This window comes from Odocoileus virginianus, chromosome 4, assembly GCF_023699985.2.
Source record: "Odocoileus virginianus isolate 20LAN1187 ecotype Illinois chromosome 4, Ovbor_1.2, whole genome shotgun sequence".
Lineage (NCBI taxonomy): Eukaryota > Metazoa > Chordata > Mammalia > Artiodactyla > Cervidae > Odocoileus > Odocoileus virginianus.
This window is the reverse complement of record NC_069677.1, coordinates 25,210,318-25,231,319: the sequence shown is the minus strand read 5'-3', so window position 1 is coordinate 25,231,319 and position 21,002 is coordinate 25,210,318. Positions and strand designations below refer to the sequence as shown.

Sequence of the window (21,002 nt, the reverse complement as noted above, 5' to 3'; positions counted from 1 at the left end):
CTTAGGAGCCAAGGAACAACATAGTGGTGAGTTTTCTTTTGGCCTCATGATGCTTACTTAGACTGGGCCCTGGCGAAGTTCACAACGTGGAAACACCAATGAACTCAGACAAAATAGGTCTGTACCCAAAAATGCTCACTCTAGCCAAAGGACCAAGAAAGCATTCTAGCAAGACGGAAAAGTTTTCAGACAACAACCACTCTACTCCAGACAAATACTATAGAAACAATCATTACCTGATCCCCATCAGCAAAAGCTGAGTAGAGTCTGGACTTCCACTCTTAAAGACTAACAAGGCACCCCACCTTCTGACAGGGTGGTGTCAGTGGAGGTCACTCACGCAGCAGTAGTAAGGCACACTTGCTCCTCCTAGGCAAAGTGGTATTAGCAGAGGTCTGCTAAGGAGCCCGAACTCCACACCCTGCAGCAACAAGAGCCATTCCTCGCCACTGTCAAAGGAGCTGGAGTGGGGAACCTGGACTACCAACCTCACCCGGCAGTAGTGATCAGAGCACTGTCAGAGGAGGCCTGCCAAACAGACTTAATTATGATTAAAGTCTCATAATGTAATATCCAAAATGTCCAGGTTTCACTCAGAAATCACTTATCAGGGAGCTCCCTGCAGGTCCAGTGGTTAGGATGCACTTTCAGTGCTGGGGCCCAGGTTCAATTTCTAGCCACAGATCTAAGATCTCCTAAGTAGCACGGCCTGGCCAAAAAAATAAATTACATTAAAATTAAAGTCACCCATTATACCAAGAACCAGAAAAATCTAACTCGAATGAGAAGACAATCAGTAGATACCAACCATCAAGATGACACAGATGTTAGAATTATTTAACAAGCATTTTAAAGCAGCCATCATAAAAGTGGTTCAACAAGCAATCACAAACATGCTTTAAACAAGTTAAAAAAAAATAGCATAGAAATAGAAAGGCTCAAAGAAATAGAAGATATCAAGAAAAATGGAAACTAAAAACTGTAATAACCTAAATAAAAATGAATGGTTCAAGAAGAATGGAAAGGACAGAAAATAATTAATCGGTTAACTGGAGACAGAATAGCAATTACCCAATCTGAACCACAGAGAAAAAATAGACTTTAAAAAAAGTTACTGGGGTTTTAGGGATAATAAACTATCTAACATCATGTCAGAGTTCCAGAAAGAGAGAAGAAAAAGGCCAAGGCAGAAAAGGTATCTGAAGAAATGGCTGACCAACTCCCAAAAGACATAAACCTAAATATTCAAAAAACTGAGTGAACCACAACAAGATAAACACAGATGTCCATGACGAGACATACAGACTTCTGAAACTAAAGACAAAGGAAAAGGTCTAGAAAGTGGTACTAGAAACTGATATCTTACCTGTAAGGGGAAAAGCTACTTGAACAACAAAGAATTTCTCTTCAGAGACTATGGAGGTAAAAAAAAAAAGTGGCACAACATTTTTCAATCGCTGAAAGAACTGAGCCTGGAGTTTTATATCCAATGAAAATATCCTTCAGAAATGAAGGAAAGAAAAAAAAATGAAAGGGAAATTAAAGCACTCTCAGAACAAAGAAAACTTGAGAATCCATCACAGCAGACATAACTGGCTAGTGGCTAAAGGTATGGCTAAGAGAAGTTTTCTACACAATGAAATGACAGAAGGAGGAAATCTTGGAACATCAGAAAGAACGAATCAAGGAAAAAGTAAAAATTATGTGTAAATACAACAGACTGTCCTTCTATCTTGGAATTTTCTAACTCATGGTTATTGGTTGAAGCAAAAATCATAAATGTATGCACAGGAAATATTTAAGGCAATTAAAATCTGGAGAAGGTATGGGGCAAAAAGGTAAGGTTCACTTCACTCAAATTGGTAAAATGATACCACAAGTAGATTGCAGTAGTGATATACATATATTGTAGTACCCAGATGCTGCTGCTAAGTCGCTTCAGTCGTGTCCGACTCTGTGTGACCCCAGATGGCAGACCACCAGGCTCTGCCATCTCTGGGATTCTCCAGGCAAGAACACTGGAGTGGGCTGCCATTTCCTTCTCCAATGAAGGAAAGGGAAAAATGAAAGTGAAGTCACTCAGTCGTGTCCGACTCTTTGTGATCCCATGGACTGCAACCTACCAGGCTCCTCGGTCCATGGGATTTTCCAGGCAAGAGTACTGGAGTGGGGTGCCATTGCCTTCTCCAGTAGTACTCAGAGCAATCATGAAAAAGTTATACAAAGAGATATACTCCAGAACACTACTGGTGTTCAGTCGCTAAGTCCTATCCAACTCTCTGTGACCCCATGGACTGCAGCACACCAGGCTTCCCTGTCCTTCCAGGACACTATCAGTTCAGTTCAGTCACTCAGTCGTGTCCGACTCTTTGCTACCCCATGAATCGCAGCTTGCCAGGCCTCCCTGTCCGTCATCAACTCCTGGAGTTTACTCAGACTCATGTCCATCGAGTTGGTGATGCCATCCAGCCATCTCATCCACTGTCGTCCCCTTCTCCTCCTGCCCCCAATCCCTCCCAGCATCAGGGTCTTTTCCAATGAGTCAACTCTTCTCATGAGGTGGATGCTGAAGCTGAAACTCCAATACTTTGGCCAGAACACTATAGATAAGTCAAAATGAAATGCCAAATGAATCTGCACTAGCAATCATTTTGTTTCACTTGCAACTTTTTAAGAAAGAGACTGAAGATACTCTCCTAACTAAGCATGAGAAATCAGTTTATGTATAGTTTAGATCAGTGATAAGCTAAATCAATGAAGTTACAGCAAGCAGGTTATCATAATATTGGTATGCAAATCCAGCCAATGATAAACTATTTATAAACACAACCATACAAAATCTATGGGATGCAGCAAAAGCAGCTCTTAGAGGGAAGTTCATAGCAATACAATGCCTTAAGACACAAGAAAAATCTCAAATAACCTCAAACCTAACCCACCACCCAAAAGAATGTGAAAAAGAAGAACAAACAAAACCTCAAGCTAGCAGAAGGAAACAGACATTAAAGATCAGAGAGGAAATAAATAAAATAGAGATAACAGGGAAAAAAAAAACAACACAGTAAACAGCTAGTTCTTTGACAGGGTAAACAACACTGACAAATCTCTGGTCAGGCACACCAAGAAGAAAGGAGCGAAGATCCAAATAAACAAAATAAATTCAAGAAGAAAAATCATAACTGATACCACAGAAACACAAAAAACCATTAAGAGAATGCTATGAACAAATATATGCCAAGAAATTTGACAATCTAGAAAAAAAACAGACAACTTTCTAGAAACATACAGTCCACCAAAACTGAATCAAGAAGAAATAAATAAATCTGAACAGAACAATCGCTAGAAATGAAACAGAATCTAAAATTTAAAGAAAAATCTCTGAAACAAAAGTCCAGGACCAGATAGCTTAGCTGGGGAATTCTACCAAACATACAAAGAAGAACTTAATACTGCTCCTTCTCAAACTCTTCCCAAACACTGAAGAGGAAAGAACACTTCCAAAGTGTTCTTTGGACCACTTTTTATGAAGCCACCATAACCCGGATACCAAAAGCAAAGACACTACCAAAAAAAAAAATTACGGGTCAGTATCTGTGATAAATATAGACACAAAAAAATCTCAACAAAATATTAGCAAACTGAATCCAATGACATACAAAAAAGTCATATACCATGACCAAGCTGGATTCATCCCCAGGTCACAAGAAGGGTTCAATGTATGCAAATCAATCAATGTGACACACATCAACAAGAGAAAAGACAAAAACCACATGACTATCTCAATAGATACAGAAAAAGCATTTGATAAATTTTAACATCCACTTGTGATAAAAACCCTTACAAAACTGAGTATAGAGGGAACATAACATAATAAAAGCTATTTATGACAAACCCACAGCCAATATAGTACTCAATGGTGAAAAGCTGAAAGACTTCCTGCCAAAATCTGGAACAAGATCAGGATGCCCACTCTTAGCACTTCTCTTCAACATGGTATTGGAAGCCCAAGCCACAGCATCAGACCATAAAAACAAACAAAAGGTATTCAAATTGGTAGGGAAGAGGTAAAACTGTCATTATATGCAGACGACAAGCTACTATATATATCAACAGAAAATCCTGAAGACCCCACACAAAAACTACTAGAACTGATAAATGAATTCAGTTAAGGTAGCAGGACACAAGATTAACATACAGAAATCAGTTGCCTTCTTTACACTAACAATGAAATATCAGATACTGTAAACAAACAATGCCCTTTAAAATCACATAAAAAATAATAAAAACCTCACCAAGGAGGTGAAAGATATATGCTCAGAACTACAAAATATTAATAAAGGGAATTAAAGATGATACAAAGAAATGGAAAGATATCCCATGCTCTAGGCTTGGAATAATTAATACTATTTAAATGGCTATACTACCTAAAATAACCTACAGATTTAATGAGATCCCTATCACATCACCCATGACATTTTTCACAGAACTAGAACAAATAATCCTAAAATTTACATGGAACCATAAAAGACAGAATTGCTAAAGCAATCCTGAGGAAAAAAGAACAAAGCAGGAGACGTAATCCTTCCAGACTTCAGACAATACTACAAAGCCACAGTAATCAAAACAGTGTGGTAGTACTGGCCCAAAAACAGACTTACAGCTTAACGGAACAAAACAGAGAGGTGGGGGTGGTACCCACACACCAATTAATCTTCAACAAAGGAAGCTAGAATATAAAATAGGAAATAGCCTCTTTAGCAAGTGGTGCTGGGAAAGTTGCAGAGCTGCATGTAAGTCAATGAAATTAGAACATACCTTCACACCATGCACAAAAATAAACTCAAAATGGCTTACAGACTTAAACGTAAGATATGATACCATAAAACTCCCAGATCATAGGCAGAACATTCCCTCACATAAATCATACCAATGTTTTCTTAGGTCAGACTCCCAAGGCAATAGAAATAAAAACAAAAATAAGCAAATGGGATCTAATCAAGCTTACAAGCTTCTGCACAGCAAAGGACACCATAAACATAAAAAGACAATCTACAGAATGGGAGAAACTATTTGCAAATGATGTGATGGACAAGGGCTTAATTTCCAAAATATACAGACAGTTCATACAGTATCAAACAAACAAACAACCCAATTGAAAAATGGGCAGAAGTCCTAAACAGACATTTTTCCAAAGGAGAAATACACAAGGCCAACAGACACATGAAAACATGCTCAACACTGCTAATTAGTAGAGAAATACAAATCAAAACTATAATAAAGTAACTTTTCACACTGGTCAGAATGGCTATCATTAAAAAGTCTACAGATAAAAAAATGCTAGAGAGGGTGTGGAGATAAGAATGTAGATTGGTGCAGCCACTGTGGAAACCAGTAAGAAGATCACTCAAAAAAAGCTAGAGTTGCAATATGATCCAGCAATCCTACTTCTGAGCACCCAGACAACACAATAATTCAAAAAGATATATGCATTACTATGTACATAGCAGCACTATTTAAAATAGCCAAGACATGAAAGCAACCTAAATGTCCACTGACAGATGAATGGATAAAGAAGATGTGGTACATATGTATAGTGGAATATTACTCACCCATAAAAAAGAATGAATAATGCCATTTTTCAGCAACAAGGATGGACCTAAAGATTGTCATACTAGGTGAAGTGAGAAAAAGACAAATACCATATGACATCACTAACATGTGGAATCTAAAATACAACACAAATCAACATACCTATGAAATATAACCAGGCTCACAGATATAAAGAATAGACTTGTGGTTGCCAAGTGGGTAAGAGGTAGGGCAGGGAAGGAGGAAGAGTTTGGGATTAGCAGAGCAAACTATTATAAACACTGGATGGATAAACAACAAGATCATACTGTATAGCAAAGGGAAGTATACTCAATATTCTGTGACAAACCATAATGGAAAAGAATATGTAAAAGTATATATGTGTAACTGAATCACTTAGGTCTATAGAAGAAATTAACACATTGTAAATCAACTATACTTCATTCAAATTTTTAAAAATTAAAAAAAACTATTCACAATTTCAAGGGAAAAAAAATGCAAACATTTTTACATATGCTACTTCCTACAATAAATACTTCACTGATCTTTTCCATCTCAAGACAAAGGGTATATTTAGCAGCAAACAAACTTTTGAAAATCAGAAAATTATAAGGCCAGTACTTTAAATTTTCTACCACAATTCTGTCAATAGTATTTTTTTCTCCACATTTCTCATTAAATATACTATATACTGGAGAAGGCAATGGCACCCCACTCCAGTACTCTTGCCTGGAGAATCCCATGGATGGGGGAGCCTGGTAGGCTGCAGTCCATGGGGTCGCGAAGAGTTGGACACGACTGAGCAACTCAACTTTCACTTTTTACTTTCATGCACTGGAGAAGGAAATGGCAACCCACTCCAGTGTTCTTGCCTGGAGAATCCCAGGGACGGGCGAGCCTGGTGGGCTGCCGTCTATGGGGTCGCACAGAGTCGGACATGACTGAAGCTACTTAGCAGCAGCAGCAGCATACTATATGCCTGATGACTTGGTTTTCTTTCATTTTAACCAAAAAAGAATAAAAGTATTGGGGCATGATAATTACATCCTGCGATGGCTCAACAGGATTTTGATGACTGAACAGAAACCACCACTTACACCTTATGCTTCCTACTATGCTAAAAGCTCTCTAAACATTTGCATTGCAAATCAGAAATGGGTATGTTATCACAACTTTACATTGAGAAACAGGTTCAGAGAGGTAAAGTAATAAATCCCAGAAATCACAAATAAGTGGCAGAGCTGGGATTCAAACCCAGTCTAATTCCAAATGCCATGCTACCACACTCTATTCATCTCAGACTTCACTTTCTTATCTGTAAAATGGGAATAACATTTGTCTGAGGGCACATCAAAATGCTTTCCCAGATCCCCTGAACTAACAAGAAAAGTACTCCCATCTTCAGAACCTCCAATGTCCTCTAACGACGACTCAGCCCTTTCAGTGTATATTAGATGTGTGTAATGTTTGCTCCCCAACTAAACTAAATTTGAAGTTAAAGTACATGTCTGATTCACCCAATTGGTCTTCACAAAACAGGTACTTAGTTGACAGATGAGGTACAGAATAGATTTGAGATATATAAATTATATTGGCACCAAATTTTATATAGAAAACATTCCACAAAGAAAAAAGGGTAGGGGGCTAAAGTTAAAACATAAAGATCACAGGAAAAGATACCAGCCTCATTAGGAAAATTAAGTAGACACAAATCTGAGGAACAGACAAATTATGGCATGAGTATTTTACATAAGGGTGCTTTTCTGAAATTAAACATTTGTAGAGTTTCTTTAAATATGACATTTCTATTTGAAAACATTTAAGTGCATTAGTATTTATACACAATTAAATGCGTAGTCTTTAAAGACATATGTAAAGATTTCCACATGTCTAGAAATTTGCCATTAAATGCAAAAGAAAACAGACTTGTAATTTTTACAAAATCATCTGGAACATAACTGAGACCAGGAAACTGATCTTGCTCACTGGATGCATTCCCAGTCTCCAGCAAGTACAGTGCCCAGTAGTCCAACCTGCATAGCACATAAGTACTGATAAAGAAGAGGATACAGTACCAGATTCAAATCTCTATTTAGAATTTTTCAATGCTAGATTAGGCTCTCTGGTTTATGGGGATTGGATACCCACTATTTTGACTATTCCTCATGATATGTACTCTGTGCCAGTTAAGTATATATAGATGACTAAAAGCTACGGCCTGAAATTTATAAGGCTTTACAAATGTATACATTCTATATTAGACTCAGATTAGTTTAGTAGTATTGTTTTAATATTAATTTCCTGCTTTGATAGTTGTACTGTGGTTTTGTAGTTAATAACAGGGTTAAGGGTTGTATGAATCTTAATACTAATTTTGCAACTTTCTTGTACATCTAAAATTATTTCAAAATGAAGTGAAAAATTTTAACTAGAAATACTTACTGCACCAAGTGATGGTCCATATCTTCCTGTGGCAACTTTACACACATAACTGACAAAATTGGAAATAACACCTAAGAAATAAATCACATTTCACTAATTTCAGTGAGGTATAAAAATGGCTTCCATTTCTGACCTCCACCCCATGAAGTCCAACAGTTGGGTTTCTTCCCCAGTCAAGGTGCAGGTATAAATACTTATCCTGCCTATCACTTCGGATATATTATAGGTAAAGCAAAGTCTGACCCACTGCACCACTTACTAAGTAACACAGGGTCATTCACTCTACCTCTTAATTTTCATTTTCCTCATCTACACTGTATGAAGAAAGACTATGGCCCAAACTCACCAACTGTCTGGGAATTCTCTGGATTACACATTATACACTAAATCAGAATCTCTGGAGTGGGACCAGGGAGTCTGTATTTTACCCAGTTTGCCAAACGAATGTGCTGCAGATCTGGACTAGATGATTTTTTAGGTCCCTCTGGCACCAATGTCATCTGACCTTGAGTGTGGCTAATTTCGAAAAACAACTTTCTGCGGAGCAGGAATTAATGGCACTTGAAAGAGACTCTTTGTAATTACAACAACATTAGTGCTCAGGGGAAAGAACTACACACACAGGCCAAAGATATTACTCAGCTTCTGTTTTGAGGGACTAGATGCACAGGAGTAATTAACAATGATTAAGTACCCACTCTGGACCTTGTCGTAGATGCTTCTATTTTCATCCCTTCTACAACCCTGTCATGAGAGTAAGTACCATTACCCTCAGAGAGGTATAGTCTTTTCTGCAACATTACACAGCTAGTAGCAGAAATAGGATCTGAACCTAGGTCTTCTATCTCCAAGTTGAGTGCCTTTTCACTACATATAACTGGCAGATAAACTGTTTTTAAATGAAAGAATTTTAGAATGAAAGGATTTTAGGAATGAATTTTTATACTTTATGGCTTTAAGTACATTTTGCAAACAAAATACATTTTTTTTGGGACAGTTCAGTTCAGTTGCTCAGTTGTGTCCGACTCTTTGCAATCCCATGAACTGCAGTACGCCAGGCCTCCCCGTCCATCACCAACTCCCGGAGTTTACCCAAACTCATGTCCGTTGAGTTGGTGATGCTATCCAACCATCTCATCCTCTGTCGACCCCTTCTCCTCCTGCCTTCGATCTTTCCCAACATCAGAGTCTTTTCAAATGAGTCAGCTCTTCGCATCAGGTGGCCAAAATTCTGGAGTTTCAGCTTTAACATCATTCCTTCCAATGAACACCAGGACCGATTTCCCTTAGGATGGACTGGCTGATCTCCTTGCAGTCCAAGGGACTCTCAAGAGTCTTCTCCAACACCACAGTTCAAAAGCGTCAATTCTTCTGTGCTCAGTCCTCTTTATAGTCCAACTCTCACATCCATATATGACCACTGGAAAAACCATAGCATTGACTAGACAGACCTTTGTTGGCAAAGTAATGTCTCTGCTTTTTAATAGGCTGTCTAGGTTGATCATATCCAAGGAGTAAGTGTCTTTTAATTTCATTGCTGCTACCATCATCTGCAGTGATTTTGGAGCCCAAAAAATAAAGTCAGCCACTGTTTCCCCATCTATCTGCCATGAAGTGATGGGACCAGAGGCCATGATCTTAGTTTTCTGAATGTTGAGCTTTAAGCCAACTTTTTCACTCTCCTCTTTCACTTTCATCAAGAGGCTCTTTAGTTCTTCTTCACTTTCTGCCATAAGGGTGGTGTCATCTGCCTATCTGAGGTTATTGATATTTCTCCCGGCAATCTTGATTCCAGCTTGTGCTTCCTACAGCCCAGCGTTTCTCATGATGTACTCTGCATATAAGTTAAATAAGCAGGGTGACAATATACAGCCTTGACGTACTCCTTTTCCTATTCTGAACCAGTCTGTTCCATGTCCAGTTCTAACTGTTGCTTCCTGACCTGCATACAGGTTTCTCAAGAGGCAGGTTAGGTGGTCTGGTACTCCCATCTCTTGAAGAATTTTCCACAGTTTATTGTGATCCACACAGTCAAAGGCTTTGGCATAGTCAATAAAGCAGAAATAGATGTTTTTCTGGAACTCTCTTGCTTTTTTGATGATCCAGCAAATGTTGGCAATTTGATCTCTGGTTCCTCTGCCTTTTCTAAAACCAGCTTAAACATCTGGAAGTTCACGATTTTTTGATGAGATCGGGTGCGTTCAGGGTGGTATGGTGGTAGACTCACGGTTTTTTGAGACAAGCAAACTTTAATCAACCAACTGCCAATTTAGCAGCATTTAGGAACCTGGAATCCTGAGTTATCATTTTCAAGCTGAGATAAGGAAATGCTGCTAAGTCCAGGATGACTAGAGTGGTTCCATGCTAATGTATGCTTGCAACAAAATGAATGAACTCATTCTTGACAATTTTACTGGAGAGCTCTAATCAAAAGCTTTCTGGAAACTGAACACACTTCGGAAATGAGTGTAAAGTTATTTAACAAAGACCCACATGATTAAGGCAGCCGAGAAGTCTGGGAACCACTCATCTATAAAATGGTGGGCCTGAGCTAAAGAAACCAAGGCCTTGGGAAACAGAAATGACATGCTTAAGTACTACACCAGCTTGTATCCTTCTCTACATACAATCTGAGAGACAAATATGTACTTAGGGTTACTGTATATAAAATGTGGCTATAATCATTCCCTTTGTCCCTTCTTCAGATAGATGAGAGCACTTAAACTCTGGACAGCCCCAAGATGAAAGCTGATTACCTGCAGATAAGTATACTGCCATGAACTGCTCCTGACCCAGAATGTTCACTATGCTGGAGGAGAAGCTCCACAAGACATACATATTGGCTGCCATGTGAAACAAGGAGAAATGACTGAACGTTGACAGCAACATTGGAGAACAAAGGACCTCTACAAGAGAAAGAAAACGTCCTGTAATTGTGCACACATAGCCAGGAAAAATGATCCATTTTAGACTTTTTTCATTATCATTATCATGAAAAAAACCTGCACAACAAACCAAAGCCAGTTAAAAGACTGGATAAGATGGTTTAAGACAGCATTTTTCAAAGTGGTACAAAGCTACCTTAAATCTCTTTTCTACAGCAACCAATAAAAATTCTCAGGTCAACAAAAGCAACTTGTCCTATGGAAAAAGTTAGCTAGAAAAAATAATTAGCAAATTATTTAAATCACAGAAATAAAACTGTATATAATAGTCTCTTTAAAGAGTAAACTTCTAGTGATCACTGATCTTAAGTCACTAAAAAATTTTTATGGAAATCTACCATGTGCAAGGTACATTTTAGGTGCCTGGATATAGCTGTAAGAGAAATGAGATTCCTGTCTGCTACAAGCTTACAGCCTGTCCTCCAGATTTTGCTTGTAACTACTGACAAGTTAGTCATCTTTCTTATAGCACTTCAATTACCATAAAGCATATTTCCTTCATATTACCTCTACCTCAAAATAAAAATCACACAAGTTAGACTTACTTGAGGCTGGATTGGATGTGAAGTATCTGATCATTGTCCGCTGCAGAGAAGGTACTCTCCACAAACAAAATACAAAAACATTTGCAGCTATGATACCTACAAAATAAACATTTCTAATTTAGGAAATTAAAAACAAAGAAAGTCTAATCAAAAGTCCACATGAATAAGATTTTCTACCACATTAAAGAATATCACACACAAAAAAGTATTACATACTTGGGAGAGGGGGTAAGTTAAGAAAAGTAAGTGAAATCAATGTTTTTGAGTATCAAAACTGTCATGGGTTGGTAAAGTCAGAAAATTCCTGTAAAACTGCAAATGCTCTAGGAGCTACCTTCCTTCACTCAGCTCCATATTTTACTTCTCAATAAATAATCAGATCTGTAATTACTGTTTGAAAACGGCCAAGTCAAAGACAGAGTAATGTACAGAATTAGGTTCTTTGGCCAAGAGTAAAAAAGCCAGAAAACATCACTCCTTTCTCCAAAGGATGCTTCTTTAACTTTTGACAGCTTTCAGAAATACCTACGGAGCATCTGTGTAGGGACTTCCCTGGTGGCCCAGTGGTTCAGACTCTGCATTTCCACCACAGGGGATGCAGGTTCAATTCTTAGTCCGGGAACTAAGATTCCACATACTGCTCAACACAGCCCAAAAATAAGTTAAAAAAAAAAAAGATCATCCATATAGATGAATATCTACAGGTCTGATAAAAATACTCATTGTTTAAGAATTCAGGAATAGTTTGGAAGAATTTTGCAACTGCTTTTGAAAATATGTTTACATGTGGGAGTTAAGTGACTGTTTCATTTTTCTGCAAGAACTGAAGTTGCCAGAACTACCACTAAATTAAGTAAGCTTATTGACAAAATAGTTAAATAGTTAAAAAGTCTATTGACTAGTAGGTTTATGACACAATAGTTAATTCTAAGGAAGAACTAAGTTATTAAGAACTGCAAACTTTAAAAAAATACATTAATTTTAGGTACCACAACTCCTTACACATAGTAGGCACGCATCGACTTGAATTAAAGAAATTTAAACATGTATTCATTCCTCCAATCTCTTTAAGTAACAAGCAACTAGCCCTTTCAACTTCTTCAATGATAAGGACCAATTCTAGCAACATTCTGCTAAGCCAGAATTTCTAATCTAGTGCTCTTTCTACTAGACAAGAGACATGGATAGGCAAGGGGATTTCTTTTGACCTTGGTCACTCTAGGACTTCAGACACCAAAGAGCTCCTTAACCAGGAAACAGTATAGGCTGGTCCCTAGAAGCAAGTCAGCAGGAAAGGAGGTGACAATCCTCTGAAGAAGCAATGCACAATGTCTAAAGTTAAGTGTGAAGAAAACTAGCAGGACAGACTCTGTCCTGTTTATACTATAACCTGGGCAAGAGGCCTAACATCTCAGCCTCAGTTTTCTCTTTTGTAAAAAAAAAAAAAAACAAACAACTACCTCAAAGAAAGATGACTAGATGAGAAAATATGATTAAATGTAGTGATCACACAGTGATAACTCAAAAAGTGAAAATTACACTATAAAGGGAACAGCCTTTTTAGGTCTGAATCCTAAAGGTATGCCCTTAGAAGGTTTGTGGCCTGTGGCATTTCATGGCCTTCACTTCAGTTTCCTCACTGTAAAGTAAGAATAAAACTTCCTACACATCATAAAGGTACGTGTGTGTTTATGTGTCACTCAGTCGTAACGGACTCTTTGTGACCACATGGACTATAGCCCGCCAGGCTCCTTTGACCATGGAATTCTCCAGGCATGAATACTGGAGTAGGTAGCCATTCTCTTCTCCTGGGGATCTTCCCAACCCAGGGATCAAACCTGGGTCTCCTGCATTGTAGGTGGATTCTCTACCATCTGAGCCACCAGGGAAGCCCCATAATACGTACATCTAGTATGTAGATGTGACAAGAAAATGGTTCCCTCCCCCTCCTTTTCCTTTTAGAGGTAGACGTGTTTAAGGTCTCTGTTTGTATCTACATCTAGGAGAAGGGTTACTTGCCTCCTCCTAACTCGGTCATGCCTAGACTAGCTTGGAACTATTGATTTGGAAAGGTTGCTGATGCCTCAGTGCCTACCTTTGCCACAAGTGATGCACTTGATTTTATCAGTAAGAATATGGGATAAGACCTCCCAAACTTCTCTCCTTCATAAAAGCAGTGAAAAAGTTGGCCAAAAAAAAAATGTTAGAATCAACTTTTTCAGAACTCTGGAAACTAGCCAAAGGCTTGCAGCAATCCAGCATTTTTTTTAAGAAAAATGGATGAAACTCAGTAAGAATAGTGAGCTTTGAGGCATTTTAACTTGCTCTAGTCACAGGCCTCACTTTCCAGATATAAGTTACATGAAAACAATCCACTTTCCCAGTACTGCCAGGCAACCACCAGAGACCGCAGAATGGAGCTGAATCTCTTCCAAAGCCTTGTTCCCAAAGAACGATCATCATCTGACCTATCTGATAATAATTTCTTAGAAGACCCCACTAGTAAGGATGTCTGTATTTGATCTGACTGGGAGCTCAAGTGCAAAACTCATTCCCCAGGAGGAATCTGTCAAAAGCAATTATAGGCAAGTTGTTTAAGTTCCCAGCTGGCTGAGGTGATGGATAATAGAGACAAACAAAAATCTTAAAAGGAAAATATTAGCAATGAGATATTCACAGGTGCTTACAAAACCTCATATATTCCTGGGATCTACAAAGTCACAAGAATAAAAAAACAGGAGCCTTCAAGATGGTATTTGTTACTAGAGACAAAGAATGATATTACATAATGACAAAAGGGTAAAAAAAAAAAAAAAAAAAAACTCGATATCCACAAAGAAGATATGACAATTATAAACATACACGCTCCTAACAATAGAAACCCAAAATAAATGAAGTAAAATTTGACAAAACTTAAGGGAAAAATAAATGACTCAATAATAGATGGGAAACTTCAACACTTCATTTGTGACAATGGATAGAATTAGATGATCAGCAAGGATGTAGAAGATTTGAATACTGTAAATCAACTTAACATACATCTATAGAACATACCACTCAAGAGAATACACATCCTTCTGAGGCACACATGGAGCATTATCCAGGATAGACCATATATGTTCAGCCACAAAACAAGTCTCAATAAATTTTCAAACTGAAAATTTCAAAACTGAAATTATAAAAGTATGTTCTCTGACAACAATGGGATAAAATTACAAGTCAATAATACATTTGTAAAATTAAAAAATATGTGGGATGTAAGAGGGAGGTCCTCCCCTTTTAATGTTTCTAAAGGAATGTTTACTAAAAAGGGGTGTCAACGCTTCCTGTTTCTAAGTGCGTATTCATGGTAAATAACAAGAGGAAGACTTGGGTTCTCTGTTGGCATGTTAGGCACAGAGAGGGATGCTTGACAGCATGCTAAGTGAAGCCAGAGCAAGTATCTCTCCATCAGGTTATCAGGAACTCTTCAGTAGAAAGCTGAGGCCTTAACTGATTAGTGATTGATCACATTGGATTTGGTTATAAGATGGAAGTGCTGGCTGGGTTAAGCATCCAAAGAAAAGAATGAAGCAGACTAATTTAAATGTTAACCTAGGTTTCTGGATTTGAAACAGAGCTTCTCGTCACTCAGGTACAATTTTGTGATGATATTTTTGCCCGTTTTTTTTTTGGTATTGCTCTTAAGAGTCTTTTCTCAGCATATTATTCTGCTCTTGCCTCTGTCCTCCTTGGGGCACTTCAGTTCTGCATGCTACCCCTGGGATCTCTACTGTTGCTATGTGAATGACAAGATGTAAGTGACCATTATAGTAAATGCTCTTTGTAAAAAAAAAAAATTTTTTTTATGTTTAAAAATGTATACATTTTATGGGCTTCCCAGGTGGCCTAGTGGTAAGAACCTACCTGCCAGTACAGGTAGACTTAAGAGACCAGGGTTCAATCCCTGGATCGAGGAGATTTCCTGGAGGAGGGCATGGCAACCCACTCCAGTATTCTTGCCTAGAGAACCCGATGGACAGAGGAGCCTGGCAGGCTGCAGTCCACAGGGTCACACAGAATCAGACATAACTGAAGCAACCTAGCACACACACACATACATTCTATAGTCCAGCTGTCAATTTGATATTTTGCTGTCAAGTATGTTTTTCAACCTATACTTATCCATCCGATTAATAAATGCTAATGATTAAAAAAATGTGAAAATCACACACTCTTAAATAACCAATAAATGGATCAAAGAAGAAATCACAAGGAAAAGTAGGAAGTACTTTGAAATGAATGAAAAAAAAAAATAGAACATACCTGCCATGAACTGAATTGTGTCCCCCTAAGATTCATATGTTGAAGACATAATCCTTAACGGGATGGTATCTGGGGATGGGACCTTAGAAGGTAGTTAGAGGTGGGGCCTTCATGATGGGATTAATGTCCTTATTAGAGAGATACCAGAGAGCATGCTCTTGCTGTACCTGCTATATGAAGACACAGGTGCTCTTGCTCTCTCTACCTGCCATATGAAGATGTAGCAAGAAGGTAGCAGTCTGTAAGCTAAGAAAGATCTCACCAGAAACTGACCATGCTGGACTTCGAACCCCAGAATTATGAGAAAATTAATTTCTGTGGCTTAAGCCACCTGGTCTATGGTGTAATATTTTGTTATGTCAGATCACGCTCAGCCAATACTAAAACTTAGAGGATATAGCAGAAACAGGGCTGTGAAGGCCTACACTAAAAAAGACCTCAAAGCAATAACCTAAGCTTCCACTTTAACAAACTAGGAGGGAAAAAAAAGAATAAAGTAAACACAAAGCAAGTAGAAGGAAGGAAATAATAAAGAGTTTGGATGAAGCAGAGACTAGAAACCTAGAGAAAAATCAATGAAACTGAAAGCTGGTTCTTTGACATCATCAGTTGACAAAACTAGCTAGACTGACAAATAAAAAAAGATTCAAAATCCCCAAAATCAGGAAAGAAAGCAGAATGTTACTACTGATCTTACAGAAATAAAAAGGATTCTAAGAATACTATGAACAATAGCATATCAACAAATGAGAATAACTTAGATGAAACTGACAAATTCCCAGAAAGACCATGCATTGAAACTGACTCAAGAAGAAAGAGAAAATCTGAATAGGCCTTTATAAGAAGCAAAGAGATTGAATTATTAACAACAATAAAAAAATTCACATAAATAAAAGCCCAGAGGCCTCCCTGCTGGCTCAGGGGTAAAGAATCTGCCTGCCAATGCAGGGGACACAGGTTCGATCCCTGGTCCGGGAGAATCCCATATGCTCTGGAGCAACTAGGCCCATGCACCACAACTACCGAGCCTGTGCTCTTGGACCTGGGAGCTGCAACTGCTGAAGCCTGCACACCCAGAGCCCTTGCTCCACAAGAGAAGCCACCACAATGAGAAGCCCACATACCCCAAAGAGGAGTAGCCCCTGCTCACTGCAACTAGAGAAAAAGCCCACACAGCAATGAGGACGCAGCATAGTCATAAATAAATATTTTTTTTTAAAGGAAAAAAGAAATGCCCAAGACCAGATGGCTTAACTGGTATATTACATTCCAAGAGCTGCTATAATAAATTACTACAAACTAGATGGCTTAAAACAATAAAAATGTATTCTCCTACAGTTCTGGAGGACAGAACTGTCAACTGGGTCATGCTTCCTCATGAAGAATCTAGGAAAGATTCTTTCCTTCTTCCTACGTTCTGATGGTTCTTGGCATTTCTTGGCTTATAGCAGCACCTCTCCAATCTCTGGCTCCCTCACTTCACAGGCCCCTTTTTTCTATTGGTGTCTTTCTGTTCTCTTCGCTTATTATAAGGACACAAGTCATTGGATTCAGGGTGTACCTTAATCTAGTATGATCTCACTATTTCAATTAAGATAACACTGAGATTCTGTTTTATTCTATTTCAAATAATACTCTGAGTTTCTGGGTGGACGTTACCTTGACATCAAAACCAGACAAAGACATCACAAGAAAACTATCAATATCCATTATGAACACAGACAGAAAATATTCAAGAAAATACTGTCATATCAAATCCAGCAGAATATACGAAATTATAAACCATGCCCAAGTGAAACGTTTCCAGGAATGCAAAACTGGTTCAACATACTGTAATCAATATAATATTCCATATTAACAACATGGGAAGACTCACAATTCCCCGTCTAAAAACTTAAAATACAAAGCTACAGTAATCAAGACAGTATGTCCAAAGGATATGCATACTGACCAGTGGAACAGAATGAAAGTCCAGAAGTACATCCATACATCTATGTCAACTGCCTTGTTGTTTTAATTGTGGTCCCAGACAATTCAATGGGAAAAGAATAGCCTTTTTAATGACAAAGGAAGCAAGACTACACAATGCTGAAAAAGACAGTCTCTTATGTAAAAAAAAAAGAAAAGAAAAGAAATTAGATCATTTTTTAATTCCATACACAAAAATAAGACTCAAATGGATTAAAGACCTAAATGTGAGACCGGAGCAATATCTTTTTCAACCCAACTCCCAGGATAATGGAAATAAAAATAAACAAATGGAACCTACTTAAACTCAAAAGTTTTTACAAAGCAAAGGAAACAATAAAATGAAAAGACAACCCACAGATTGAGAGAAAATACTTGCAAGCCATATGACTGACAAGAGATTAGTCTCTAAAATTTATACTTCATCTTAGCCAAAAGGCCGAGAAGCAATCTCTAAAATTTATAAACAGTTCATGATGCTTCATAGCATCAAAACAACCCAGTCAAAAAATGGGCAGAAGACCTAAATAGACATTTCTCCAAAGAAAACACAGAGATGACCAAGAGGCACATGAAAAGATGTTCAACATCACTAATTATCAGAGAAATGCAAATCAAAACTTCAATGAGATATCCCCTCACACCAGTCAAAATGGCTATCATAAAAAATCTACAAACAAATGCTGGAGGGTATGGTACTCTAACACTTGGTGGAAATGTAAACTGGTACAGCTCCTATGGAGAACAGTATGGAGTTTCTTTAAAAAACTGAAAATAGAGCTACTGTATGACCCTGCAATCCCACTCCTGGGCATGTATCTGGAGAAAAACATGAGCTGAAAGGATATGTGAATCCCAGTGTTCACTGCAGCACTGTTTACAATAACCAAGACAGGGAAGTAACCTAAATGTCCATCAACAGAGGAATGGATAAAGAAGATGTGGTACACATATACAATGAAATATTACTCAGCTACTGAAAAGAATGAAATAATGACCATTTGCAGCAACATGGATGGACCTTGAAATTGTCATAGTGAATGAAGTCAATCAGAAAAAGAAGGAGAAATATCATATTATGTCCTTGATATGTGGAACCTAAAAATAAATAATACAAATGAACTTACCAACAGACTTCTGGACTTAAGAGAACAAACTTATGGTTGGGAGGAAGGAAGAGGCGAAGGGACAGTTAAGGAATTTGGGATGGACATGTAAACACTGCTATATTTAAAATGGATAACCAACAAGGACATACTGTATGGCACATGGAACTCTGCTCAATGTTATGTGGTGGCTTATATGTATAGCATGAGTCCCTTGGCTATTCATCTGAAACTATCACGACATTGTTAATCAACTATCCCCCAACATAAAATTAAAAAAATATTTTAAAGAAAAAAGAACAGTCTTTTTAACAAATGGTGCTGAAGCAAGTAGCTATCCACCAGGAAAAGAATGAATTTGGACACCTTCCTCAAACTGAATACAAACCATAATTCAAAGTGAATCAAAAACCTAAATGTAAAAACTAAAACTATAAAACTTAGAAAAGGTGGAAATTTTTGTGACCATGAATTAGGCCACAGTTTCCTTGACATAACACTTAAAGCACAATAAAATAAGAAATGAATAAAATGGACTTCATTAAAAGTTTGTGCTGCAAAGAAAGCAGTGACAATGCACAGAATAGGAAAATACTTGCAAATTATACATCTAAAAAAGATCTAATATCCAAAAAATATTAAAAAATCTTACAGCTCAACAAAAAGACAATTCAAAAAATGAACAAAGCAAGACTTTCCTGGCAGTCCAGTGATGAGGACTCCACGATTCCACTGCAGGGGGCAAGGGTTTGATCCCTGATCCAGGAACTAAGATCCCAGCGTGGTCCAGTTTTGACTGTACTTGGTCATAGTTGTGGCATGTGGGATCTAGTTCCCTAACCAGGAATTGAACCTGGACCCCCTGCGTTGGGAGTAGAGAGTCTAAGCCACTGGACCACCAGGGAAGTCCCTGGACAAAGGATTTAAACAGACATTTCTCTAAAGAATAAATGGACACTTGCATATGAAAAGATGCTTGGCATTACTAGTCATTAGGGAAATGCAGTCAAAACAATGAGATATCACTTGCCATACATTAAGTCGGCTGTTATTAAAAGAAAGAAAAGAGGAAACTAACAAGCATTGGCAAAGATAAGGAGAAACAAACTCTTGTACATTGTTGGTGAGAATATAAAATGGTGCAACTACTGTGAAAGTCAGCAGTTTCTCATAAAGTTAAACACAGAATTATCGTATGATGCAGCAATTCCATTCCTAAATATACATGCCAAAAAATAGTAAGCAGGGACTAAAACACACTTACACATAAATGTTCTCAGCAGCATTATTCATGAGAAGACAAAAGGTGAAAACAAACCAATGCCCATCGACAGATGACTGGATAAATAAAATGTGGTGTTTCCATACAATGCAATCTTATTCAGCCTTAATACAATGGGAAAAAGTCTCAGGTGGTGTTGGGAATGCGGGACAGCCATGTGTAAATCAGTGAAATTAGAGTACACCCTCTCATCACACACAAAAATTAACTCAAAATGGCTTAAAGTCTTAAACATAAGATATGACACTTTAAAACTCCTGCAAGATATCACAGGCAAAACATTCTGACATAAATCATACCAATGTTTTCTTAAGTCAGTCTTCCAAGGCAACAACAATAAATAAAAACAAAAACAAACAAATGAGACCTAGTCAAACTTACAAGCTTTTGCATAGCAAAGGAAACCATAAACAAAATGAAAAAAAAAAAAACAATCTACAGAATGGGAGAAAATATCTGCAAACAATGCAACTGACAAGGGCTTAACTTCCAAAGAAGAAATACAGATGGCCAACAGACACATGAAGAGAGGCTCAACGTTGCTAATCACTAGAGAAATGCAAATCAAAACTAAAACTATAAAAAGGTATCACTGCACACTGGTCAGAATGGTCATCATGCTGGAAAAGGTATGTGGAGAAAAGAGAATCCTCCTCCTATGCTGTTTGCGGGAATGTAAGATGTTGCGGCCACTGTGGAAAACAGTATGGATGTTTCTCTGAAAACTAAGAATTACCATATGATCCAGCAATCCTACTCCTGGGCATATATCCCAGACATACCTCAAAAAAGATACATGCACCCCTATATTCATAGCAGC

At 37.8% G+C, this 21,002-nt stretch overlaps 1 protein-coding gene across 2 annotated transcripts in view; it reads right to left on the bottom strand.

The window, feature by feature from the left end:
• The window catches only part of PARL (presenilin associated rhomboid like), a 54,283-nt gene that overhangs the window by 9,772 nt on the left and 23,509 nt on the right, over positions 1 to 21,002 (bottom strand). For both annotated transcript variants that reach the window (XM_020879937.2, XM_020879938.2), the window contains exons 5-7: positions 11,522 to 11,617; positions 10,788 to 10,937; positions 8,032 to 8,102 (exon numbers count right to left, since the gene is read on the bottom strand). In XM_020879937.2, the coding sequence (XP_020735596.2) occupies positions 8,032 to 8,102; positions 10,788 to 10,937; positions 11,522 to 11,617 (317 nt within the window). The remainder of the gene's footprint in view (positions 1 to 8,031; positions 8,103 to 10,787; positions 10,938 to 11,521; positions 11,618 to 21,002) is intronic.